Genomic DNA, 27,465 nt, shown 5'->3' with positions numbered 1-27,465 from the left:
CCCCTGGACAGCAGGTCGAACCTCGCCTGCAGCTCCTTTCTCTTTGCCAGGAAGCCCAATCCAGGTCCCCTGCGTACCTCCCTTCCACCTCCAAAATCTCTTCTATCAACCGTTGACGGTCTTCCCTCTCCTCCCTATCCACCTTTGCCTTAAACAGGATCACCTCCCCCACCCCCCCCTCACAACTGCCTTCAAAGCCCTCAAACAACCAACCGTGAGACCTCCCCTATACATACTCCTCAGTTACCTTCCCCACCTTATCACAGAAACTCCAACAACCACACAACCATCCTCCACCCCGCCTTCTCCGCCAACCCCTTCTCCAGCACCACGTCCATCCAGTGTGGAGCGTGATCCAAGGTCACAATTGCCGAATACTCTGCCCTCTTAACTACGGCCAACAGCACCTTTCCCACCACAAAAAGTCAAACCTTAAGAACACCTTGTGTGCTGGGAGAAAAAAATGAATACAACCGATCCCTCGGGTGTAAAAATCTTCACGGGTCAGCTCCACCCATCTCCCTCCTAAGCCCAGCCAGTGCCTTCTCGCTCTCCGACGGGGCCAACAAAACTCCCCCCATTCCTAAAAGCTCAAAGAAAACCTTTCCCAGTCCACCTCCTCCAAATCCTAATCCCAACTCGCATCTCAGTCCCAGTCCTTCAGCCTTCACGAACGCCTCCACCACCTCCGCCATTTCAAAATAAAAGTCCTTTGAGTTATGAGTCACTCTCAGCTTCGCTGGGTAAACCACTCTGAACCTCCCCACACTGCGGTACAGTGCCACCTTCACCTGTCCACCCACCTTCTCGCCAGCTCCGCCATAAGACCTGGATATATATGTATACTGACACCTTCCGACTTCACGTCCATCAACTTGGCGAACATATTCACAAAATGCTCAGTCGACTTCTGGCCCTCCAGCCCCTCAGTCAAACCGACAATCCTCAAATTTTGCCTCCTTAACATGTTCTCCAGGTCCTCCACCGCCCGCAGCTCCTCACCCATCCAGGTGAACTGGTCGCTATGTTGCATCAATGTTTCCTCCACCCTTTCACCTTCTCCCCTTGCTCCCGCACATTGACGAACGTCTTTGTTAATGCCACCTTTATTGGAGCAAGCACCTCCTCCACCCATTCTTTAAGCAAAACCATCATCTCGCTCTGAAGCACCTCTAAATGTTTGGCATTCAGCCTTTCAAACTGCCCCGACACCACCTAGGCCAGAGTTTCAACTGTGAGGGGAGCGGCCCCACCTGACAAACCAGCCCCCGTCAACTTTCCTCCTGTCGGACTCACAGCAGCACTCGCTGGTGGACTTTTGCTCGCCCCCTTTCTTCCCAGACCTTTCTTCTGGAACTTCGACATTCGATCCACTCCTTAGGACTTCCCACACCAACTCATCCAAAAAATATCCCTGAGACCGTGCATGAAGACCCAAAAAACAAAGACTTCAGCAGTAGCCACCCAACGTGCGACCTCCACCTACATGTCGCCACCAGAATTCCCCGGGAATGCAACCTATTGTCCAAATGGGGAGAGATTTTGGGGCGCTCTGTTGCAGAGGGATTGGGGGGGGTGGGGGGGGGGTCTCATTCTTGAGTCGCAGAAAGCTAGCATGCAGGTACAGCAGATAATAAATAATGTGAATGGAATGCTGGCATTTATAGCAAAAGGAATAGCGTATAAAGGTAAATTGTTGCAACTGTACAAGCCATTGGTGAGACCGCACCTTGAGTATTGTGCACCATTTTGGTATCCTTAGATGAGGAAAGATGTAGTGGCATTGGGGGAATCCACGCCGATATGTAGGCACAGCAAGTAACTAGAAAGGCAAGTAAAATGTTGTTGTTTGTTCCAGTAAATTGCATTGAAATAATTATCCTTCATTGAGATAATTAAAACAGATTTGTTATGTAGAATAACCTTGACGGTTATAGGTTCAATAATAACCTGGTAAACAATATGGATTCAGAGGGGGAGGATTTAGCCTGATCAACTTGCTTGACCGTTGAGAATGTGACATGACACTTCCTCTTCCCCTGTCCCACTTTTGGTCTTCCTTCTTCGTCTCCTCCCCCAACCCGCAATGCAATCCTTTCACTCCCCTCCAAGGGCAATATTAATAATAGAAAAGCAGAATGTTATTGTTAATATTGATGTGATCTACAAATATTTCTGTAGTTTGTTTATTTGTCTGAAGATTCACTTTTTTGATTTGATGACACTTTTCCTCAGGTAATTCTGACCGCCCTGCTACGATGGACGATCTGACGAAACTCCAGTATCTTCTGTGTGTTATTAAGGAATCTCTGCGACTGTTCCCTTCTGTTCCAATATTTGGCCGTACTTTGCTTGAGGAATGCTATGTGGGTAAGCGCGGCAGTTTTTATCCTTTTACCCTTTTTGAAGTAATGGAGAGTAGGTGTAATTTATCACTCGGAACAGGAATTCCATTATTTTTCCTCCTGAAATATTTAAGTTGACTGGTTTATAGCTCCCTGGACTAGTAGGGCAGCCACTATTTCCAAGCAAAGTAGCAAAAATGTCTTTAACTGCTTGTTTTCATAATTATGAAATAGCACAGTGCGTCTCTAACTATGTGCATGGGGATCTGCAGAGACCACTCAGGGGATCTGTGATGCATATCTGGCCATACAGTCTGCTGTTGTGGGCAGCCACCTGGAACTCGTCAAGGATAGGGAAGCGCGTGATGAGCGGAGGTGCCCTTTGTTCCCCCTTTGTTCCTCTGGTGCCCTCTCTGTGCTCGGGCACCTCTTTTGCTCTCTTCGTGACAGTTTTCGCAGTGAGAAGCAGGTACAGCCTTCTCGCCAATATCTGTAGGTGAATCTGTTCAGCGATTTTTATTTATTTTTTTTATTTTTATTTTTTTATTTTTTGAAAGCAGTATAAAAAAATTGTCTGCACTTAACTCGTTTCATATTATGAATTATGCTGTGTGCGGCGTCACCTTAACTTCAATAGGAAGATAGCAGGAGCCCCATTTACACGCTCTGTCAATGATGATGGAAGAGGAGAATTCCCAGGAAATTCACTGATTCATGCAACAGAGGAGAGTATGAATGGTAAAACCGAGGAAGAAGTGTTTTGAAATGACTGAGAGGGCAGAGGGTGCTGGCAGAGACGTATGACTGGGGGGGGGGCAGAGGGTGCTGGCAGAGACGTATGACTGGGGGGGGGGGGCAGAGGGTGCTGGCAGAGACGTATGACTGGGGAGGGAGGGCAGAGGGTGCTGGCAGAGACGTATGACTGGGGAGGGAGGGAAGAGGGTGCTGGCAGAGACGTATGACTGGGGAGGGAGGGCAGAGGGTGCTGGCAGAGACGGATGACTGGAGGGAGAGGGCAGAGGATGCTGGCAGAGACGTATGACTGGGGGGGAGGGCAGAGGATGCTGGCAGAGACGTATGACTGGGGGGAGAGGGCAGAGGGTGCTGGCAGAGACGTATGACTGGGGAGGGAGGGCAGAGGGTGCTGGCAGAGACGGATGACTGGAGGGAGAGGGCAGAGGGTGCTGGCAGAGACGTATGACTGGGGGGGGGCAGAGGGTGCTGGCAGAGACGTATGACTGGGGAGGGAGGGCAGAGGGTGCTGGCAGAGACGTATGACTGGAGGGAGAGGGCAGAGGATGCTGGCAGAGACGTATGACTGGGGGGGAGGGCAGAGGATGCTGGCAGAGACGTATGACTGGGGGGAGAGGGCAGAGGGTGCTGGCAGAGACGTATGACTGGAGGGAGAGGGCAGAGGATGCTGGCAGAGACGTATGACTGGGGGGAGAGGGCAGAGGGTGTTGACAGAGACGTATGACTGGGGGTAGAGGGCAGAGGATGCTGGCAGAGACGTATGACTGGGGGGAGAGGGCAGAGGGTGCTGGCAGAGACGTATGACTGGGGGGAGAGGGCAGAGGGTGCTGGCAGAGACGTATGACTGGGGGGAGAGGGCAGAGGGTGCTGGCAGAGACGTATGACTGGGGGGAGAGGGCAGAGGGTGCTGGTAGAGATGTATGATTGGGGCAGTTTACTCAGATAGAGTGGAGCGAGGTCATGGACATATTTGAAGATAAGGGCCAGGATTTTAAAATTGAAATTGTTCATGCACAACAGCCAATGGGACATGAAGACGACAAAGGTAATGGGTGACTAGGATTGGTTGACCATGAATAAAATAATGAAAAGGGGGTGGCTGCATTTCAAGATCACTTTAGAAATGTTTTGTATAAATCTGTGCTGATGTTCCTTTATTCCGTACACTCCATTAACCCTGTGCAAATACTGACTTCACATTGGGATAAACAGGACTTTTATCTTTTCCTAAGGTCAATATTTGTTCCATTGAGTAATGTAGCTGAACTATTTTGTTGAAGCTGCAAAACTACATCTGATAAGTGAAGTATAGATTGAAATGCCTTCTACTTTGATTCTCGACCGTGGCTGTGTTGTCTTTTAAATTGTGTTTTAATTTCACTTCTTTATAAACATTTTCTGTCAAGTTATATTGTGAACTGCAGCTAGCCAAAGATGTGTCAGTGAGGCGGGGTTACGGGGTTAGGGTTGGGGAGTGGGCCTAGGCAGGGTGCTCTTTCAGAAGGTCGGCGCAGACTTGATGGGCCAAATAGCCTCCCTCTGCACCGTAGGAATTCTATGATTCTAGTGTAGTGCCTAGAGAAGGACATCCAAGCCTGGACTTTCTTATGTTTTGGGCAGTGGGTAAGTGTCTGTTATATTGGATACTTCTCACTTGGCACCTGTCTAATATTTAAATGAGACAGCAATTAAACAGCGATGCCATAGGTCACACATACTATGCAGGGCTCTCGTCATCCTGTTCAAACAAAGTTCTTTCAAACTTTGCCAAGAATTATGTCTGCAAACACAAGGGGAGTGAAATTAGTTAATGCTGGTAACACGTTTCAACTGCTAGAAAATTGGTTGCCTATTTTACAGAGCACCAGATTTTTTTTGGGACTGAAGTCTAGGATAAACTGGGTTGCCAACCTCTCCTTGGGATATAATACCTCTCTGACTAGCCAGTAGACACCACCGAGTTGATGGACTGGATTTATCCCTGAGTTATTCAACTCTCTTCAATAAGATAGTCCAGCTGAACGATTGGAGAACATTCGAGTTTAGCCAGTGATATGGCCAGAAATTGTGAATTTAGCCACAAGTGCTATCAAATCATCTTGTCTGCGTTTCTTTGGAAAAAATGATTTGCAGATTCGTGATGTCACCATCTTAAAAAGGAATACTTGATGATGTGTAACAAAGCTGTGGTATATTGGAGGATTCAGTTGACATGCAATGGGATCATATGGTGCCAAATTTATATTACTGTTATAAACTGCTTGGTGGCAGTGAACTTTGGTTAACTTGTAGCAACCCTGCTTATGTGTCAGAGAGTGCAGGGTTTGAATGGCTCTGCTGCCATTTATGGCTCTGAATTTTGGACTAATGCCCAGGCGTGTGCATAACTGGTGTACCCAACCCGTCCCCTCCAACCCGTCCCCTCCAACCCAACCCGTCCCCTCCAACCCAACCCCTCTAACACGTCCCCTCCACTCCAACCCGCCCCCTCCAACCCGTCCCCTCCAACCCGTCCCCTCCAACCCGTCCCCTCCAACCCGTCCCCTCCAACCCGTCCCCTCCAACCCAACCCCTCTAACACGTCCCCTCCACTCCAACCCGTCCCCTCCAACCCGTCCCCTCCAACCCGTCCCCTCCAACCCGTCCCCTCCAACCCGTCCCCTCCAACCCGTCCCCTCCAACCCGTCCCCTCCAACCCAACCCCTCCAACCCATCCCCTCCAACCCAATCCCTCCAACCTGTCCCCTCCAACCCGTCCCCTCTAATCCAACCCCTCTAACCCGTCCCCTCCAACCCGTCCCCTCCAACCCGTCCTCTCCAACCCGTCCCCTCCAACCCGCCCCCTCCAACCCGTCCCCTCCAACCCGTCCCCTCCAACCCAACCCCTCTAATCCGTCCCCTCCAACCCGTCCCCTCCAACCCGTCCCCTCCAACCCGTCCCCTCCAACCCGTCCCCTCCAACCCGTCCCCTCCAACCCGTCCCCTCCAACCCGTCCCCTCCAACCCGTCCCCTCCAACCCGTCCCCTCCAACCCGTCCCCTCCAACCCGTCCCCTCCAACCCGTCCCCTCCAACCCGTCCCCTCCAACCCGTCCCCTCCAACCCGTCCCCTCCAACCCAACCCCTCTAATCTGTCCCCTCCAACCCGTCCCCTCCAACCCAACCCCTCTAACCCAACCCCTCTAACCCGTCCCCTCCAACCCAACCCCTCCACCCCAACCCCTCCACCCCAACCCCTCTAACCCGTCCCCTCCAACCCAACCCCTCCAACCCAACCCCTCCACCCCAACCCCTCTAACCCGTCCCCAACAACCCAACCCCTCCACCCCAACCCCTCCACCCCAACCCCTCTAACCCGTCCCCAACAACCCAACCCCTCCACCCCAACCCCTCCACCCCAACCCCTCTAACCCGTCCCCAACAACCCAACACCTCCAACCCGTCCCCTCCAACCCGTCCCCTCCAACCCGTCCCCTCCAACCCGTCCCCTCCAACCCGTCCCCTCCAACCCGTCCCCTCCAACCCAACTCCAAAATATTATTTTAAAAAATAAATTTAGAGTACCCAATTCATTTTTTCCAGTTCAGGGGTAATTTAGCGTGTCCAATCCACGTACTCTGCACATCTTTGGGTTGTGGGAACGAAAGCCACGCTAACACGGAGAGAATGTGCAAACTCTACACCGACAGTGGCCGGGATCGAACCTGGAAAAGATTCCAAGAAAAGATTCATGACCTGAAAAGGAAACAAAAATGACCATAGACTGCATCTGTATCGTGATCGTTCAATAAGACTCCATTTGCTAGCCTCAGGATAGCATCTTACTTTGTCATTTTTGTTTACCGAAAACCTACTAACCACCCTATAACGATTTTAATTTCTCCGTAACATTTTCTGAAGGGTAGCTCATTAGTGGATATTTTCAAGGTTTCAATCAGTGTTATATTATTCAACTTCTGTCTTTCAGGTGGCTTTAAGATACCCAAAGGAGTCAACGCTATGATAATTCCTTATGTCCTACACAGGGATCCCAAGTATTTCTCAGATCCTGAGGAGTTTAGGCCAGAGCGATTTTCACAGGAGAATTCAAGTAGAATTCATTCATTTGCATTCATTCCATTTTCTGCTGGAATACGAAACTGCATAGGTACGTATGCCTTATAGTAGAAGAAACCTCCTGCTAGAGTCCAATACATTTGGAAGCCCAGTGCAGTGATATGTGAATAAGTATAAACCACGTTTTTAACAGAACCATGCTGCTTTTATTTAACATTGTTAAAGCCAAATGTCAGGGTATAATCTGGAATCTGGACACAAGTTCCAAAGTAAAGTTACAGTTTGAGTTTCCACCCACTTTGATTTACATAATTGATGCGCAACCAATTACTCTCGAGACAAGGTGAGTCATAGCTAATAGGCTTTAATCTCTAGAACTGTTCCCCAGCAGCTTCGATACAGAAAGTGAAGGCTGCTGGGAATGCATCGGTTCTTATACCCGCCTCTCAGGGCGGAGCTATGTACGTTAGCCAATGGTAGACTCCTGGGTCTAGCCAATAGTCATCCACCTCTCAGGTACTGCAATACCTGGTATTACCACATTCACCTCCTGTTGAAAAAGAATCCGGCGGGGTGATGGCCAGCGTAAATGTCGCCTTTCGCATGGTAGGACCAGGTATTGAGGTACCGTGATGTCGAGAGTAATAGAAAGGTGTTCATGGTGCAGCAATCAGTCGATCGGGTGGCCTGGTCGTCCTTCTGGAGCGTCTGAGCTTTGGCGGTGATCCTGATGGGGGCCCCGGTGGTTGCGACTCCGGGAACGTGGTGTCGTCCTCCCAGGCAGCTTCGTCACCCCTAGGCGGCGCTGTTGGGACGAAAAGTGGGCAGGGGGAGGGGCGCCTGCAGGGGGCGTCGGTGCTTGTCCGGGCCTGGGTAGGGGCGGCGGCAGTACTGACCCTCCGGTCAGGTGCTGCGGGGAGAGTGGGAGTGGGGGCGGTGGTGCGGGTGCGCGTGGGGCTCCGGCGGGCACCAGGTCCCGAAGGGAGACCGTGTCTTGGCGGTCGTCAGGGAACGCTACATAGGCATACTGGGGGTTGGCGTGCAGCAGGTGGACCCTCTCGACCAACGGGTCCGACTTGTGCGCCCTCACATGTCTCCGAAGCAGGATGGGTCCGGGTGTCGCTAGCCAGGTTGGGAGCGAGGTCCCAGAGGAGGACCTCCTGGGGAAAACAAGGAGACGTTCATGAGGTGTCTGGTTTGTGGTAGTACAGAGCAGCGACCGGATGGAGTGGAGGGCGACCGGGATGACTTCCTGCCAGCGGGTGACTGGGAGATTCCTGGACTGTAGGGCCAGCAGGACAGTCTTCCAGACCGTTCCATTCTCCCTCTCACCCTGCCCGTTTCCCCGGGGGTTGTAACTGGTTGTCCTGCTGGAGGCGATGCCTTTGCTGAGCAGGAATTTGTGCAGTTCGTCGCACATAAAGGAGGACCCCCTCTCACTGTGGATGCATGCGGGGAAACTGAACAGTGTAAAGATCCCCTGGAGGGCCTTGATGACGGTGGTTGTGGTCATGTCTGGGCAGGGGATGGCGAATGGGAACCGGGAGTACTCGTCAATCACGTTAAGGAAGTACGTGTTGCGGTCGGTGGAGGGGAGGGGGCCCTTGAAATCCATGCTGAGGCGTTCAAAGGGACGAGAAGCCTTTATCAGGTGCGCCCTCTCTGGCCGGTAGAAGTGCGGTTTGCACTCCGCGCAGATTTGGCAGTCCCTGGTGACGGTCCTGACCTCCTCGATGGAGTAGGGCAGGTTGCGGGTCTTGATAAAATGATAGAAACGAGTGACCCCCGGGTGACAGAGGTCCTCGTGGAGGGTTCGGAGGCGGTCCACTTGTGCGGAGGCACAAGTGCCGCGGGACAGGGCGTCAGCTTCCCGGGATGGTACAAGATCTCGTAATTGTAGGTGGAGAGTTCTATCCTCCACCGCAAGATCTTGTAGTTCTTAATCTTGCCCCGCTGTGCATTATCGAACATGAAGGCAACCCACCGTTGGTCCGTGAGGAGAGTGAACCTCCTGCCGGCCAGGTAATGCCTCCAGTGTCGCACAGCTTCTACTATGGCCTGGGCCTCCTTTTCGACCGAGGAGTGGCGGATTTCGGAAGCATGGAGGGTGCGGGAGAAGAAAGCCACGGGCCGGCCCGCTTAGTTGAGGGTGGCCGCCAGAGCTACGTCGGACGCATCGCTCTCAACCTGGAAGGGGAGGGATTCGTCGATGGCGCGCATCATGGCTCTTGCAATGTCTGCTTTGATGCGGCAGAAGGTCTGGCGGGCCTCCGTCGACAGGGGGAAGGTTGTGGACTGGATTAGTGGTCGAGCCTTGTCTGCATAACACCCATTGTGCATTATAGCTGAAGAAGCCGAGGCAGCGCTTTAGGGCCTTGGGCCAGTGAGGGAGGGGGAACTCCATGAGGGGGCGCATGCGTTCGGGGTCGGGGCCTATGACTCCACTTCGCACGACGTAGCCTAGGATGGCTAGACGGTCGGTGCTAAACACGCATTTATCCTTATTGTAGGTCAGATTAAGGATATTTGCGGTCTGGAGAAATTTTCGGAGGTTGGTGTCGTGGTCCTGCTGGTCATGGCCGCAGATGGTGACGTTATTGAGATACGGGAACGTTGCGCGTAAGCCGTACCGGTCAACCATTCGGTCCATCTCACGCTGGAAGACCGAGACCCCATTCGTGACACCGAAGGGAACCCTTAAAAAGTGATAGAGCCGCCCATCTGCTTCAAAGGCAGTGTACTTGCGGTCACCAGTACGGAGGGGTAGCTGGTGGTAGGCAGACTTGAGATCCACCGTGGAGAAAACCTTGTATTGCACAATCATGTTTACCAGGTCGGCTATACGGGGGAGAGGGTACGCATCCAGCTGCGTAAACCTGTTGATGGTCCGACTGTAGTCGATGACCATCCTGTTTCTCCCCGGTCTTTACCACCACTACTTGAGCTCTCCAGGGACTGTTGCTCGCTTCGATAACCCCTTCCCTCAGCAGCCTTTGGACCTCCGACCTGATAAAGGTCTGGTCCTGGGCACTGTACCGTCTGCTCCTGGTGGCGACGGGTTTGCAATCCGGGGTGAGGTTCGCAAACAGTGAAGGCGGGTCGACCTTAAGGGTCGCGAGGCCGCAGACAGGAAGGGGGGGGATAGGGCCGCCGAATTTAAAAGTCAGGCTTTGCAGATGGCACTGGAAATCCAGCCCAAGGAGGGTGGCTGCGCAGAGGTGCGGCAGGTCGTACAGGCGGAAATTGTCGAATTTCCTGCCTTGGACAGTGAGGTTCGCTAGGCAGAACCCCTTTATCTCCACCGCGTGTGACCCGGAGGCCAGGGAGATCCTTTGGTTTACGGGATGGGTGACAAGAGAGCCGCGCCTTACCATGCCAGGGTGAACAAAGCTTTCCGTGCTCCCAGAGTCGATCAAGCACAACGTCGCGTGGCCGTTGATGGCGATCGTCATAGTAGCTTTCGCTAGCGTCAGGGGCCGACTCTGGTCCAGAGTCACCAAAGCCAGCTGCAGTAAAGGAGAGTCCTGGTTGGGCAGCATGTAGTCGGCTGTGCTGGGAGCCTGAGGCCCCATCCAAGATGGCGTCACCCATGGGTTGCACATGGAGTCCGGGGGAGCAGAAGATGGCGGCAGTGAGGGACAAAATGGCGGCGCCCACCCGTCCAGCGTGGTGGCCGGGGGGCAAAATGGCCACGCCCGTGGGTCGCACGCGGCCTGTGGATAGGAGGGCGGTGGTGGGCTTTGGGCGTCCGGGACCTGAACGAAAGGCTGCCGATAGTCGCTGGAGACTGCGGCCACGGCGCGGGCCTGGCAGACCCCGACATAGTGGCCCTTCTTGCCGCACCCTTTGCAGGTGGTGGTGCGGGCCGGGCAGCGGGGGCGGGGATGATTCGCCTGCCCGCAGAAAAAGCAGCGTTGGCCGGCGGCAATAGTGGGCCGTCTCGTCGAGCAAGTTTGCGGGGTTAGGGGATAGGTCTGGGGGGGCTGCCGTTACGGGGTGCCACGCAGCCCAGTGGGGGCGCCGTGCGTCGGGGGGCAAAAGTCAGCGTGTTTTTATACGCAACGTCCATAGACCCCGCCAGGGCCCGTGCCTCAGTAAGTCCCAGTGTGTCTATTTCTAGGAGCCTTCGGCGGATATCAGGAGAAGTCATACCTGCCACGAAAGCATCCCTGATCAAAAATTCTGTGTGCTCATTCCCCGAAACTGGCGGGCAGCCACAGTTCCGGACCAGCACTAGCAGTGCCCGATAGAAGTCTTCCAGTGTTTCTTCAGGGCTTTGCCTTATAGTTGCCAGCAGGTGACAGACGTAGACCTGGTTCACAGGTCGGATATAATGTCCTTCTAGCAGCTTGATAGCTGCAGCATAGTTTGCTGTCTCCTCGATCAGAGGGTAGATCCCAGGGCTGACCCGTGAGCGTAGAAGGTGCATTTTCTGCCTTTCCGTGGGGGTGTCGGCGGCTGTGTCGACGAAGCTCTTAAAACACGCCAGCCAGTGCTTGAAGATAGCAGCGGAGTTGGCCGCGTGGGGACTGAGCTGAAGGCACTCCGGTTTGATACGGAGATCCATCCTTCACTGAAGTAATAGCTGATTAAATTGATGCGCAATCAATTACTCTCGAGACAAGGTGAGTCATAACTAATAGGCTTTAATCAGCTAGAACTGTTCCCAGCAGCTTCGATACAGAAAGTGAAGGCTGCTGGGACGGCATAGATTCTTATACCCCGCCTCTCAGGGCGGAGCTATGTACGTTAGCCAATGGTAGACTCCTGGGTCTAGCCAATGGTCATCCACCTCTCAGGTACCGCAAAACCTGGTATTACCACAATAATCACAAGTGTAAAATCGTAGATGGACCAGCACAACAATTGGGCAGCCTAATAGAATGTTATTTGTTGTTTCGGCATTAGAAACTATTAATTGTACTAAAGAGTGGCGGCAACCTTTTGGTGTTTTATTAATACAACCAACAAAAGCTTTATCCCCAAAACATAAACATTTTTGAAAGTGCCTAGACTCCCATCTGTGAGTAACCTGAGTTTAGATCACTGAAAATGACTATTCAGAATTATTTAGCAGTTTCACTGTTGTACATTAGTTCCTCAATAAGTAAAATATTTAACATATGTAAAATCTTCCTTTAAAATGTGCTGACTAATGCCTGAGTGACAAAAAAAGGTGAATTCAATTTTGATCTCAAAGCGAGTTGAGGGTTACAGTGGGGTTGAATCCACAGTCTGATCAGCCATGATCTGAGGGATTAAACAGACAACTTCTGAAAACAGCATTAAATTTAGTAAACACTCAATTTATGCTTGATGACACTTGCGTCTCAAATTTTGTGATAATTTGCTTGACGTTCACCAGTTAAATATGTCCCCCTTTAATCATCTTTTTTGTGTTTATGCCTTAATGGTTGCGGGTGGTTTATGTGTTTGATAGATTTGTTAATCATGTTTTGCTTAGATTAATTGCATCTCAGAGAAAATATTCTCAATGTTTGTTTGAAAAAATATTTGCACTGTTGAAAAGAAAATAATGAGCAATCACTTGTTGCTTAAAAGCAGCCTGTGGCTTGGTTCATGGAGACCGTCAGTAGTTTGTACCCTGGACTTCAGCCTCAGCCTTCATACACGGAACTCTCACTGTGTTGGCAATGCTGTGATACTCCCACTCTGTTAATTAGCTCAATCTTCCTGCTGCCTTTCCCCACAACACCCTTTTAAAGTTGACAGCCTGGCTGCTGGTAAACCAGAGAGGTAACTCTGTATTGCTGGAGACCAGATGTCTTGAGTTTTATGCAGTGGCAGAGGCGACTTGAATTTCAGAGCTGAGACATCAACTGCTTTCCTCAGCTCTTATTCAGCCCACTGGACAAAATGCCAGAGAAGAACCAGAATCTGCATTTTGGGAGCTCTGCCAGTCCTCATAATCAGTGAGCCTGTGAATAAAACTCTTATTGTAGAGCACCAGAATATTGTGCGCCTCCTTGCAGAGCCCACTCTAAACACAAAACCACCAACATCACCCCTAAAGTTCTGGCCTTGCAACCTGCACCCTCCTCTTAGATCCCTATTCCTTCCCTCCTCAACCTGATGCTCTGTAGCAACCCCCTTCCCTGCCCCCAACCCCCCACCTCCAGCCCTTTGCTGCTATGTACGTCCATCCTCCTTACCCCCTCCCCCCCCCAATTACTGGCTGAGGTTGAAATGAAATGGTGTACACACTCAGTGTCCCGTTCGATCCTGAACCAAGCTCCAAACTTCACATTGTAACCACCATTTCTTCCTCCATTGCAATTGAAACCAGGAATGTAGTAAGCTCCTGGCTAGGCCACTCCAATTCTATTTCTCAATGCCTTTCCAAGCCCTACCTTCCATTGCTGCATCCTGTCCAAAAGGTTCCCATCCACATCCTAACCTGGTCTAAATCCTGGTCCCCTGTCCTGAAAGCATAACAGCCAAAATGGCGGTGTTTTCCAAAGAGCCAATACTTGGCCTGGGGTTATTCATGAGGGCTCTGCCTTCTCAACCTTGTCCCTCGTCTGAGGTGTGGTGATCCTCGGGTTAAATCACTACCAGTCTGCTCTCCCCCTCAAAGGGGAAAGCAGTCTAAGGACTCTGACGACTTTAATTATCTGCACTCTGGAACATTAGCTGTTTTCCCTCCTCAATCATTAACCATGCTGTTAGCCATCTTATTTGTCACTTGTCCCATCTCTCCTCACAGTTCTGTGAAGTGCTTTAGGATGCTTTATGATATTAAAGACACTGGATCAGAATTTCCTCTGAGCTGTGCGGGCTTTAAAAATGGTAGGTGGGACCCAAGGCCAGGAATTTTGCCTGCTGCTGATAATTTTCAGCAGCGTGGATAAGGAGGTTAACATTGGATTGTTAACATTCAGGCTGGTGTGTCAATGTTTCTGGCACCACTGCAGAACTAGGTATTTTGGACCTTCTGCACGTTTGATGGAATTGGGCTAGTTTTGCCAGACAATGTGAATTATACCTGTTCAAAAGTATCATGAACCATGCTTTGCTGGCTGGAACCACATGCAAACCAAGTACAACAGATGTTGCCTACATTATATGTCATAATGAAATATTGTAGCAGAAGTTATGTATGCTTTATATAACAGCTCAGGAGGATTTGTTAACACAGTTCAATGGAATGTCAGTGTGAATGCCTGGCTGATTTCCAACCTATTAGTGAATTCGGCTCAGCCAAGGTTGTTGATATTAGTCTCAAGGGTGTGTGTGAGCTTACTTATTTTAACAGATTAAGAGCTCCTCAATGACCACAATTATATGGCTCATGAGTGTTGTTTTTAGTGGATACTGGGTGGGTTATTTGGGGGTGCAAGGGGGTGAGATGGCAGGGGGCGTGGATAAGGAGGCCTCACACTCTTCTGCAGAGTTGGGATGTGATGAGCCCTTTAACCTGGCTGCCTTGGCATTGACCTGCCTCTGGCCTACTGTGGGAGATGACAGACCCAATTCCAGGCTGTCATTGACTCCTCTGGATGAAAATGGAAGCAGGAAGCACTGCTGGATAGGAGGCAGGATCATGTTGTCAGGAAATTCTCCTGACTCCTACCTCAAAGATGAAACCCGGCCCTATAATTGGAAGTCTCAGCGATGCTTTGAAATTCTACATCTAATGATTTCTTTCAAAAATTTGATTTAGGTCAAAAATTTGCTCTAATGGAGGAGAAGGTAATTTTGTCCTCCATTCTTCGACGATTTCACATAGAAACAAAACAAAGTCGTGAAGATCTCCACCTTGTGGGGGAATTGATTCTGCGTCCACAGAGTGGCATCTGGATAGAACTTCACCACAGAGCACAGTAAATGTTTTCAGGAGCAAGGTGCCCAATTATCGAAGTACTGGTTAAAATGATGCAGCACATTTTGTTGTGTAATTTTCCTCCTTCAAACTGAGGGAGAATCATTTTGTGAATCCAAAATATTTCTTATTTTGTAAAATCGTAATTTGTGTGCTGACCTTTGAATTATAGTACCAGGAATTTACGTTGTTGCAAGACTAGATTGTTAATATGGTTTTGATTTGTAGTTTCTGCATTTATATGCCAACATTCATAGGAACGAATGATGTTGCTGATAATTTCCTGATATATCATTGTGCTCTAAGGCATTGTTACCAGTAGGTATGGGTTAAAGACAGAAAGAGACCATGAAATTGATACTATAATCATGGCAAATCGGGATCCTGTCTTAATGACTGCAAATTATATTTTTTAATGAAACTAGTGGAAATTAAATTTGGGTGGAGAGTAAAATGGACAACCAAAATTCAAGCTTCTGAGATGAATAGATATTCTCAAGTGCCTTTCTGAAATAGTTGATTTTGAACTGGTTGTTTAAATTTGCTGTAAAATTTATATTTGCAAGTAAATAGAGCAGCCAAATCACAGTTTATGCTGCTGGTAACTTAGAGCTGGAAGGGACTGAGTATTTGTTCTGCTGTTAATGCTCTTAAGATGTTTGAACAAATCTCAAAAGCAGATTAAGCACAGATTGTGACAATATCTATTCCGAGATATCAATTTTAATGTATCAGTTTAATATTTTTTCCAATGATATCAACTTTTGTTTTGTGTAAAATGACAGTTCGTTTAAACATTTGTCAAATCAGTGGACAATGTAGTGACTAATCCCAATTGTATTTTTTAATAAAAGTACACATGTCACATACATGAGTCTAGTTGTGTCCTTTTCTTAGAGGAATATATTGAGAATAACAGGTGGATAGGGACGATTCCAAACAAAATGCCCCTGCTTAAATTATTTTGAAACATATAAAGCACTGTTTCCTATGGGTTTAAGTGCATCAGCAGGCATCCAAGTCTGACATTTCAAGAGTTGACGTGTCGATGGGATAATGTTTTTCAAATATTTTAACCTTTCCTTCAAAATGTTTTGAATTTTAATCGGGTTTTTGGAAAGAAACATCTCAACTGATTTTCAGTTATCTACTTTGAATGGCAGATTGACATTGCAACATATTGTGATCACGTTGTATGAAGATAAAATCTGAGAAACAGATTAGCTTTTCCAGCACTATCTTTCAGAAAATGTAGTTTAAAACATTGAATCATAGCATACTTGGAAATTTTAAAAATTAGATAGCTATTAATTTCTCTGGCAGTTAGAAAAGAGGAGCTATCCAGGCTAAAAGATAGGAGGAAGAGACTGAGTGAGCTGCCGCTGAGGAGGGTAGAGAAGAGCTTTCGTTACCTGGGTATACAGGTGGCCCGGAAGTGGGATTCGTTGCATAAGCTTAATCTGACCCAGCTGGTGGAACAAATGGAAGGGGACTTTAAAAGATGGGACATGCTCCCGCTGTCTCTGGTGGGGAGGGTACAGACCGTGAAAATGACGGTTCTCCCCAGGTTTCTATTTGTATTCCAGTGCCTTCCCATCTTCATCCCTAAGGCCTTTTTCAAGCGGGTTAATAAGATCATCTTGGGATTTGTGTGGACGAACAAGACCCCGTGAGTAATGAGAATGCTGTTGGAACGCAGTCGGGGGGAGGGTGGGCTGGTGCTGCCAACCTTTTGCAACTACTACTGGGCGGCCAACATTGCCATGATCAGGAAGTGGGTAATGGGGGAGGGGTCGGCATGGGAGCGGTTGGAGGCGGCGTCATGCAAAGGCTCCAGTTTAGGAGTGCTGGTAACGGCACCTCTGCCGTTCTCACCGGCCCGCTACTCCACAAGTCCGGTGGTGGTGGCGGCACTGAAGATCTGGGGCCAGTGGAGGAGATATAACAGGGTGCAAGGAGGGTTGGTCTGGACCCTGGTATGTAATAACCACAGGTTCCTGCCGGGCAGGATGGATGGCGGGTTCCAGAGCTGGCAGAGGGCGGGTATCAGAAGGATGGGTGACCTGTTTACAGATGGGAGCTTTCCCAGCCTGCAGACGCTGGAGGCCGAATTTAAACTGCCGCCAGGGAACAGCTTTAGGTATCTACAAGTGCGGACCTTCCTGAGGAAACAGGTGGTGGCCTTACTGCTGCTGCCGCCACGGGGGATACAGGACAGAGTAGTGTCCGGTACCTGGGTGGGGGAGGGGAAGGTGTCGGATATCTACCAGGAGCTGTCGGAGGCGGAGGAAACCCCGGTGGAGGAGCTTAAAGGCAAATGGGAAGAGGAGTTAGGAGGGGAGTTAGAGCCAGGTATATGGGCGGAATCCCTAAGTAGGGTCAATTCCTCCTCATCATGTGCTAGGCTCAGTGTAATAAGGTGGTCCACCGGCACACATGACGGGGGCGAGGATGAGCAAGTTTTTCGTGATAGAAGACACATGTTCGAGGCGTGCGGGGAGCCCAGCAAACCATGTCCATAAGTTTTGGGTATGCCTGAAGCTTGAAGGGCTCTGGCAGGGGTTTGCCAGGGCAATGTCCAAGGTGCTAGGTGGTGTCGAGTCCAGAGGTGGGATCTTTGGCGTGTCAGAAGACCCGGGAGTTCAGGGAGTGAAAGAGGCCGACATTCTGGCCTTTGCCTCCCTGGTAGCCCGGAGACGGATCCTTTTAATGTGGAGGGACTCGAAACCCCCGAGTGTGGAGACTTGGGTCAATGACATGGCTGGGTTTCTCAACCGCGAGAAAATGAAGTTTGCCTTAAGAGGATCAATGTTAGGGTTCTCTCGGAGGTGTCAGCCGTTCGTCGACTTTCTTGGGGAAATTTAATTTAAAATGTCGGCAGTAGCAGCTTTCCGAGGGGGGGGGGGGAGATTTTTTTTTTTTGTGTTATTTTAGGTGGGCTGTGAAGACAGCCGTTCGGGGAAATATCTATTTTTGCATTATGTTAATGTTTAATGTTTATTGCTCTTTTTCTGTTTTGGTTATAAAATTTTACAAATACTTCAATAAAAATATTTTATTAAAAAAGAAAAGAGGAGCTGAAGATACTTTGAACAAAGATGGTTATAAACATTGCGGGTTGAATCAATGGGGTTGTTTCAGATATATTCAAGCATGAAGGGAAAGATAAACAAAAAAATCTCCAGCCTGCTGTGTATAAACCATTCAGCTGCCAGTCAAAGGCTAGTTAAAAGTATGTCACAGTAAATTAAATTAATACAAAGGTTTTAAAGAATCTCATTGTATTTCAAAGGTTTTCAAGCATTGTGAGCATTCTAGGCGGGTCCAGAGACTTCAAAAAGCGGCAGTGTTGAAAGCATGGGGCTGAGTGAGCAGATGTGAAAAAAGGGAAAGTAGTTGAAGCTTCCTTGATTGTATCTTCAATGAACTGTCTGATCTGCTCGTCAGCTGTCAGGCAGAGTAGTTCAAAATTAGAAGACCACTTCAAAGTTTTCACAGTTCACAGAAAAGGATGAAGATTTTGAACAGAGAGCTGCCTGAAATCACCATGCCAAGCGTGACCTTCAGTGTGACCAGGGGCATTCCAGACATGGGACCCCATCCCAGGGGAGTGTTGCAAGTTCAATCCATCACTCCTAGCCCGAGACCTTCTAACGCCCAGGATTCTTAACGGACCCTCCATCTGCAGCCTGGCAGCAGCAAGGGCACATGGGCCATGTTCTTACTGAACCCCCCCATAGGTTCCAATGCGCCAGTCCAGGCTGTCACCCAGATGACAGGTGGCAGAGTACAGTTGCAAATGTCAGGGGTGGGGCCTTGAGAGAGAGCCTCAAAGGGAGTTGGGTTACCCCCATGCATTCGTGGTGGTTGGAGGGGGGAGGTGACCCATTACCTCTGTGGTGGGTGGAAGGCTGCCCCTCTTTGCTGAGGGGTTGGTAGTGCTCTCCATGTCAGCATGGGGGTCAACATTTCCATTGTGGAGGTGGGAGGGGGAATTATCTGGAATCAGGGCATCTGTTAAAAATGGTGTCCTGAGATCAACAAACGCAGGCTGGCTGGCAGGCAAGCCACGATGCCGACTTTAGAATGCTAAAGTTGAGGGAATCCTACCTCGGCAACACTCTTCTTGCCAATGGGAACCACTCCAGTTTTGTCTCTGGCAGGAGCATTTAATCTCGAAACTGGAGATTTGGGGCCTATGTCTACATTTGAAAACATTTTCAATTGTGCATACCTTGATGCACATTTAAAGCTACCGTGTTTTGTTAAGCATCATCAAGTTGATTATTGCAAAGAAAAATTGGGGGAGATTCTGGTATTCAAATCTTTGAAGCTAACAGAACAAGTTGATAAATCTGTTTCGCCCCTTGGCTTTATATTTAGAGGCATGGAATACAGAAGTAAGACAGTTAAACTAAGGCCGCATTTGCCATTGGAAGTCTGCCCTGCTACCTAGCGAGGGCGGAGAATTTACCCACACCGTTAGCTGGTGGCACGATTCTCTACTCATGCCACCGGGAAACCCATGGGTGGGTGTGCATGGCCAGCTGGAAAATCCTGCCCTAAATGCTTCTAGATCACTGACTAGGTCTTAGCCGAAGTTTTGGGTGCGACTTAACTAAATGGGAACAAAGTTCCATAGCGAGCGCATTTGGCAACATGTTTCTTGGTGCTCGCGGCGCCGAGAAGCCCTGGTTAGATAGGGGGCCTCAGCGGGGAGCACGCGGCTGAGGCTGCACATAGCCCCATTTTATGCATTGAGGAGCTCTGCTCACCAGAACTCCTCAATGTAGCGAGACAAATGGCGTCCCGGTCTCTGGGGGCCCCCAAAGCAACTCCCGACCCATCCCAAGCCTCAACGCACTTCGGGTGTTCCCGGGTCTCCCCGCACCCGCACAGATTACCCCCAGCCCAATCATCACCGCGCAAACAATGCTAGCTTGGCAACTTGGCAGTGCCAACCTCTGCTAGATGGCAATGCCATTTGGGCACCACCAGGCAGGCACTAGGTGGCACTGCCATGGTGTTAGGCTGGCACTGCCAGGTTACCCAGGTCGCAGTGTACCACCCTGCACAAAAGTAATGCACCTGAGGGCCTCCAATCTCCTGGAAGACACCCACCAGTGCCATTCCATCTGGTCTCCGTTTGCAGAGACCGGCACTCGCCCAACGTCTCTGAGGAAAAGGGGATAGATCCCAATACTTCGGGTACCTTGGAAAATTGCATAATAAAGTGAGACTAGTTGTCTCTCTTTAGTTCGCAGATTTGCTAAAAAGTGATCCCACCCACAATGGGCTGAATGCACTAGTGGGACGGGGAAAGGTAATGAAACTGATGGATAAGTAACTTGTAAAGCTGCATTAGATATGTACTTGAGAAGAAACAAATTACAGGAAAAGAGCAGTGGAGTAGGACTAATTGGTTGGCTCTTTCAAAAAACTGACCCAAGCAAGGTCTTCTGATAGAACAACATGCCAAGTTGACTAGATCTTAATCACAGTTTAGGGCTGAGGTTATTTTTGAAGAAGAGGGGATAAATTGGTCAAATGTTCGGCCCAAGTGATTATAGTTATCTTTTGTGTGATTTATAACCGTCTGCGCTCTTCATTATTATCTCATTTGAAGCTAGGTTCAGTTTGTTTAATTTTAAATTTTAGCCCTGAATATCCTCCCCTCCCTGCCGTGAAGGCATTGGCTCACACTGGGATGGGATTTTGCCGAATTGCCTTTCGTCCATACGTTTTCTCAAGTGATCGTCATTCATGTCAGAGTGGGGACCGTGAGCAACATCAGGTTAATCAATTGCTGTGGGCATCACGTTGGTGCCTACTCCTGCTCTCACGCACAGTGTCTCTGAATGTTGCAGCAATTTGAATGTTCCACCACCTTTCAAACCAGAATTAAATATATTTGGCGCGATCTAACTAAAAAATAACAGAGTCTGTTCTGGGTGGGGATCGAGGGGTTGTTCCCGGAGTTGAACGGCTCTCTATTTTTTTTCCGTTGCACGCCCAGGCGGCACTTGGCTGTACATCCTACTGAGGAACGGAGCTCCTCACTGTAGGAAGAGCTAGCAAACAGCGCCCTGATTCCTCAACACGAGCCCTCCCAACGCCCCAACTCACTTGTTTGGGGTCTTCAAGCCCCTGCACCACACTACATACTGCCAGGGCACCTCCAGGTCCGATCCCCGGAGTGGGAAAAATGGCAGGGGCAATGCCAGCCTGAGTGCCAGGCTGGAACCCAGGTCGCACTGCCAGGCTGGCAGTGCCAAGGTGCCTGGGTGGCACCAGCTGTGCCAGGGTGCTTAGCTGGCCAGAGGCCGAACACCCGGGAAGTCGGATTGTCTGGGAGACCACCCCCAAGTGCCGGTATGCCATGTACTGAATTGCGCTCGGCTGGGGTCTCTTTGGCAAGGCCGATAGATGTCGGGTGGCCGTTCGATCTGGCGTCAGCACTGCTAAATGAGTTTTAAAAACTAATTTAACCGTGCTTGACTGGGTCCTGCCCATCCAGGCTGCAACGTCATCGGGACTCCTGCAGGAAGCCTTTTCTGGGATCTACCGGTCGCATGCCATGCTGATTCTAGTGTGATCCAGCCAGTAAATTGCGCTCATCGGATTTAATCCCTCTGCATTTAAAACATTTCCCTTTTCAGGGACCTGTGAGGGAAATTAATGACAAACATTCAGGTCTTTGGTAAATGTAAATATTTCATCATCAACACAGGTTAAAGTTTAGTTGTTTCATACATCCCGCTGTCTTTGTCAGAGGTGAGCGTTTTGCATAAAGGGTCTATTTGCCAGGTCTCAAAGGGTATTCACTGTGTAAATGTAACCGGGAAATATCGCTGGAGAAAATAAATTCTCTACTAGAATCTGAAAAAGAGCTGGAAGGAGACAAAATCAGGTAATTATACTCTTCGTAATGACAAGTTAGTATAGTTAGTGCACGATTCTTCATGTGATATTTACAGAAATGTCCAAAAATGTTCTTTTGGGAAGATTGTAGCATGCAGCCCTGGTCTAAAACTAGCCTGGTATGGGGTTCCCGCATGTATTCTGCTCATGTATCAGTGCAACTGGGTGGAATTGACTGCATTAGCACAGAAGATCGCAGAGTTTAATTTGAAAGTGAGTTACACCCATAAATACTTGCACTCTAGTTTTTATGATCATTTATGCTGGTTTAACTTTAATTTGTCCACCTTCTTTCCTTTAGAGATATATTTTATGCTGATTAAACTGTTAAGAACTCCAACGCGTACAAGTTTTTCTGCTTGTGTGTATGTTATATGTTTTCCAATTGCCTCATATTATCCCAGACAATAAATAATTGACACGTGTTCTGATTAATACTAATTTTCACGGACTTCCGGTGGCGACTATGAGGGAGTAAGTTGCACATTTGGTGGCTCCCGTTTCGGTCGGACTTTTGGACCTTTTCCCCCGACTTTTTTGCACTTTTGAGAGTGGAACTGGAAAGTAATAGTACTCAGGCACTGAACCCATACAGAGTTAATAAGCCGGAGGGACTGTAAACAGCAGAAGAAGTGGTCAAACAAGGGCACAGGTGTGGCTGGGAGAAAGACCAATATGGCCGGTGTCCAGAGCAACGCACCGACAGTCCAGACTACAATGGAGCAGCTGCTACAGGCCGTGCAGGAGGGCTTTTTAGCTCTGAAGCGCGATAATTTGGAGCCGCTCCAGAAGTCGATGGACCGATTGGAAAAAAGGCTGGATGATCAGGCTGAGAAACTCCAGAAGCAGGAGATGCATGTAGAATTACCTGCAGGGCTCATAGGGACAGGAAAGACAGGGCAGAAACGGACAGACTGGTTCAGGAAATTTTACGGACGGACAGGAGCTACGCGGAGTTTCCGAGGCCAGAGTTACTCAGGAAGCGACAGAAGCTGCAGGACGAGTTGGGGGCTCTGACCACAGGCAAGGCTGCAGAGCAGCATAGAAAGGCAACAGGAGCGACATATGAGCATGGAGAGAAGGCCAGCAGAATGCTCGCGCAACAGCTAAGGAAGAGTGAAGCGGCTAGGGAGATAGGAAGGATAGCGGATGGGGAGGGAAATTTGGTGGGGACCCGGCAGCGCTGAACAAGGTGTTTAGGGACTTTTATAGTAAGCTGTACACTTCGGAACCCCCCCAGGGGACCGGAGGGGATGAGGCGATTTCTGGACGGACTGACCTTCCCAAGAGTAGGTAGGGGGTTGGTAGACAGACTGGAGGCCCTGGTTAGGATTGAAGAGGTATTGGGGGGCCTGAAGGTCATGCAGTCGGGTAAAGCCTGTCATGATATCCACATCAGCATATCATGGTGCAATCACACACACACTGATGGACAGGCAGTTGGACCAACAGCACACACATAACATCGCAGCCAATCACCAGTGAGAGCACACACACTATAAAACAGGGAACACCACAGTTCCCGCTCATTCTACCAGGAGATAGCTCAGAGCACAGAGCTCGCAGCGTGCCACTCAGACATACACCATGTGCTGAGTGCCTCACTAAGATAGCCTCTTCCTCTAAGTGATAGGGCTGGGTCCACAGGTTAGCTGGTGAAGCACGTACCCAAGCCAGCAGTTAGTTGTAACCATTGTTAAGACAATAAAACAGAGTTGTACCATCTAGAGCCAAGTTGGATCATTTGTGCAGCAGAACATCCAACACGACAAAGCCCTGGGGCCTGATTGGTATCTGGTGGAGTTTTACAAAAAGTTTGCCGAGATAGTGGGGCCGGTGCTCGTCAGGGTTTTCAACGAGGCAAGAGATAGAGGGGTTTTACCCCCGACAATGTCACAGGCCACTATTACGCTTATTCTGAAACGGGATAAAGATCCGGAGACGTGTGGGTCTTACAGGTCGATCTCCTTGATCAATGCAGACGCTAAGTTACTGGCCAAGATCTTGGCGACTAGAATTGAGGACTGTGTACCGGACGTAATTGCGGAGGACCAAACTGGGTTCGTAAAGGGTAGGCATCTGGCGGCCAATCTAAGAAGGCTGCTTAATGTGATCATGATGCCCCCGGAGAGCAGGGAGGCAGAGATAGTGGTAGCTATGGATGCGGAAAAGGCTTTCGAACGGGACTACCTGTGGGAGGTGCTGGGAAGGTTTGGGTTCGGGGAGGGCTTCATTGACTGGGTTAGGCTGTTATATCAGGCCCCAGAGGCTAGTGTAAGGACGAACAGGATGACATCAGACTACTTCAGACTGTACCGCGGGACAAGACAGGGTTGCCCTCTCTCCCCACTGCTGTTCGTGCTGGCCATGGAGCCGCTGGCAATTTCTCTGAGAGCTTCAAGGGACTGGAAAGGGCTGGTCTGGGGAGGAGTGGAACATAAAGTCTCGTTATACGCGGATGACCTGCTGTTATACGTGTCAGACCCAATGGCGGGGATGGACAGTATCATGGAAACCCTGAGGGAATTTGGCCGATTTTCAGGATATAAATTGAACATGGCTAAGAGCGAGTTGTTCGTAATTCACGCGAGGGGGCAGGAGAGTAGGCTGAAGGGGTTGTCGTTCAGGCTGGGAGGAGAAAGCTTTAGATACTTGGGGATACAGGTGGCACGTGACTGGGGCAGGTTGCATAAGCTCAACCTGTCCTGACTGGTGGAACGAGTGAGGGAAGAGGGGCGGAGTTGGGATGCGCTCCCGCTGTAACTAGCGGGGAGGGTGCAGACTGTTAAGGTGACGATTCTCCCGAGATTCTTGTTCATATTTCAGTGCCTCCCCATTTTGATCCCGAGGTCCTTCTTTAAGAGGCTGAATAAAATTATTCTGGGATTTGTCTGGGCGGGGTAGTCCCTGCGGGTGAGGAAGGTGATTCTCGAAAGGAACAGAGGGGAGGGAGGGCTGGCATTGCCGAACTTTAGCAATTACTACTGTGTGGCTAACATAGCGATGATAAGGAAATGGATGGTGGGCACGGGATCGGTTTGGGAGTGAGTGGAGGCCGCTTCGTGCAGGGGCACCAGTTTGGCAGCCCGGTTACGGCGCCCCTGCCGCTCCCGCTGGCGCGGCCCTATCGTGGTGGCGGCTCTGCGGATCTGGGGCCAGTGGAGGAGGCATATAGGGGAAGTGAGAGCATCGGTGTGGACCCCAATCTGCGGCAATCACCGATTTGCCCTGGGGAACATGGACGGCGGATATCGACTGTGGCAGAGTGTGGGGATTGCGAGGGTGGGTGATCTGTTTCTGGAAGGGAGCTGTCCGAGCATGAGGGCGTTGGAGGAGAAGTTTCGGCTGGCGGGAGGGAATGACTATAGGTACGTACAGGTGCGGGGTTTCGTGCGCAGGCTGGTGCCGTCCTTCCCATGCCTCCCGCCAAAGGGGAGGCAGGACAGGGTAGTTTCTAGGGGAGAGGTAGGTGCGGGTAGAGTCTCAGATATTTACAAAGAGGATACACAGACTGAGGACCTGAAGCTTAAGTGGGAGGAGGAGCTCGGGGGGGGGGAGGAGGAGCTCGGGGGGGGGGGGGGGGGGAGGAGCTCGGGGGGGGGGGGGGATGGAGAACGGTATTTGGGCAGAAGCTCTGAGCAGAGTAAACACGACCGCACCGTGTGCCATGCTCAGACTAATCCAGTTTAAGGTTGTGCACCGGGCCCACATGACGGTGGCCCGGATGAGTAAATTCTTCGGGCTGGAAGACAAGTGTGCCAGATGCGCCGGTGGGCCGGTTAATCACGTGCACATGTTCTGGTCGTGCCCTAAACTCAGGGGGTACTGGCAGGGATTCGGGGACATCATGTCCCAGGTTTTGAAAATTGGGGTGGTAATGAGTCCTGAGGTGGCAATCTTTGGGGTGTCGGAGGACCCGGGAGTCCAGGAGGGGAAGGAGGCCGACGTCTTGGCCTTTGCTTCCCTGGTAGCCCGACGACGAATACTGTTGGCATGGAGGGACTCAAAGCCCCCGAAGACCAAAGCATAGCTATTGGACATGGCGAGCTTTCTTGGTCTAGAAAAGGTTAAGTTCGCCTTGAGAGGTTCACTATCAGGGTTCGCCCGGAGGTGGCAACCAATGTCACTGTTTTATATGCCAAAAGTACCTCAATAAAATTGTCTTTTAAAAAAAAAAAAATTCCACATGCTGCTTTGTGCAGAATGAATACCCAAGTTCAAATGTGACAATGTATTTTGGAAGACAATATCACTGAGGTATATTTAGATCTTAGGTAATAAGTAATACAATCTTAACTCTTTTCATATAAATCCTGCAATTAACAAAAACATATTTATTTTCACAGTAATTGAACAAAGACATTGAGCAACTAAAGGATGCAGAAACTTTTACATTTTGTTTACTTTGTGAGCTGCTTACCTGAATTATTTTCACAAAATAGCGATGGTAAGGTTCTTCTGCCTGCTTTTATTTTATGCATTAAGATTATACATATATATATATATTGAACAGCAGTGCTGATTAATTAAAACATTGATCATTTTAGAAGATGATAAGATTATTCATGAAATTTAGTCTCCACAAAACTTGCATAGAAGTTTGCCTCTGTGCACAACACACATATTTAGTGATCATAATTTCATAGATGTGGAGATGCCGGCGTTGGACTGGGGTGAGCACAGTAAGAAGTCTTACAACACCAGGTTAAAGTCCAACAGGTTTATTTCAAACACTAGCTTTCGGAGCACTGCTCCTTCCTCAGGTGAATCCGAAGCTCCGAAAGCTAGTGTTTGAAACAAACCTGTTGGACTTCAACCTGGTGTTGTAAGACTTCTTACTATAATTTCATAGAATTACATAGAGAATTACAACATGGAAGTAGGCCATTCTACATGTGGGGAATAAGAATCAATCCATTATGATTCTTATCCTCCACATGAACAGCAGTTCGACTCCTATGGGCCTGGCCTTGACCTGCATCTTTTATTTTGCTTTCTTTCAACAAGGCACGTAACCCCATCTTAAAGGTTGATATGCATTCTGCTCTAGTCACTAACTCCGGTGGTACATCAAAACATTCTGAGTAACAAAACACTTGTTCTTGCTCTGTCCTAAATCTATCACATCTTATGGGACAGCTTTTTGCGACTGAGGTGGGTAGCTCAAGTGGGGAGATTTCCTGACTCAGCAGAAACCGGCTTGGTAAAAAGTGCCCAGCTAGACCCAATTTTGGCTCCCGGGGATGGCACAGAGGGAATAGCGGTGGTGATGGATGGAGCCAGGTCTACCAGCCCTGGAAGCCGATTGGAGGTGGTTGCATGGAAAGCTGAGTGCCAAGCTTTGTCCAAGTTGCTTATATTTATATTTAGTATAGGCCTTCGAGCCCTCATCCTTCGCAAGGCCTCAAACTCCCATCCACTGCAGTGGCACGATGGAGCAGTGGTTAGTACTGCTGCCTCACGGCGTTGAGATCGCCGGTTCGATCCCAGCCCCGGGTCATTGTCCATATGGAGTTTGCACATTCTCCCCGTGTCTGCAAAGGTCTCA

At 49.6% G+C, this 27,465-nt stretch overlaps 2 protein-coding genes across 2 annotated transcripts in view; both read left to right on the top strand.

Moving 5' to 3' along the window:
* The window catches only part of LOC140408956 (cytochrome P450 4V2-like), a 72,300-nt gene extending 56,435 nt beyond the window's left edge, over nucleotides 1–15,865 (top strand). The window contains exons 9-11 of the mRNA XM_072496905.1: nucleotides 2,236–2,370; nucleotides 7,065–7,244; nucleotides 14,838–15,865. Of these exons, the coding sequence (XP_072353006.1) occupies nucleotides 2,236–2,370; nucleotides 7,065–7,244; nucleotides 14,838–15,001 (479 nt within the window). The 3' untranslated portion in view covers nucleotides 15,002–15,865. The remainder of the gene's footprint in view (nucleotides 1–2,235; nucleotides 2,371–7,064; nucleotides 7,245–14,837) is intronic.
* A 5,864-nt stretch (nucleotides 15,866–21,729) lies between these two features.
* The window catches only part of LOC140408952 (uncharacterized), a 241,605-nt gene continuing 235,869 nt past the window's right edge, over nucleotides 21,730–27,465 (top strand). Inside the window, exons 1-2 of the mRNA XM_072496904.1 lie at nucleotides 21,730–21,906; nucleotides 26,264–26,364. Coding sequence (XP_072353005.1) covers nucleotides 26,295–26,364 — 70 coding nt within the window. The 5' untranslated portion in view covers nucleotides 21,730–21,906; nucleotides 26,264–26,294. The remainder of the gene's footprint in view (nucleotides 21,907–26,263; nucleotides 26,365–27,465) is intronic.

Source organism: Scyliorhinus torazame, chromosome 3 (assembly GCF_047496885.1).
Source record: "Scyliorhinus torazame isolate Kashiwa2021f chromosome 3, sScyTor2.1, whole genome shotgun sequence".
NCBI classification, from domain to species: domain Eukaryota; kingdom Metazoa; phylum Chordata; class Chondrichthyes; order Carcharhiniformes; family Scyliorhinidae; genus Scyliorhinus; species Scyliorhinus torazame.
The sequence above is the reverse complement of the archived record's forward strand: the minus strand, read 5'-3'. Positions and strand labels throughout refer to the sequence as shown.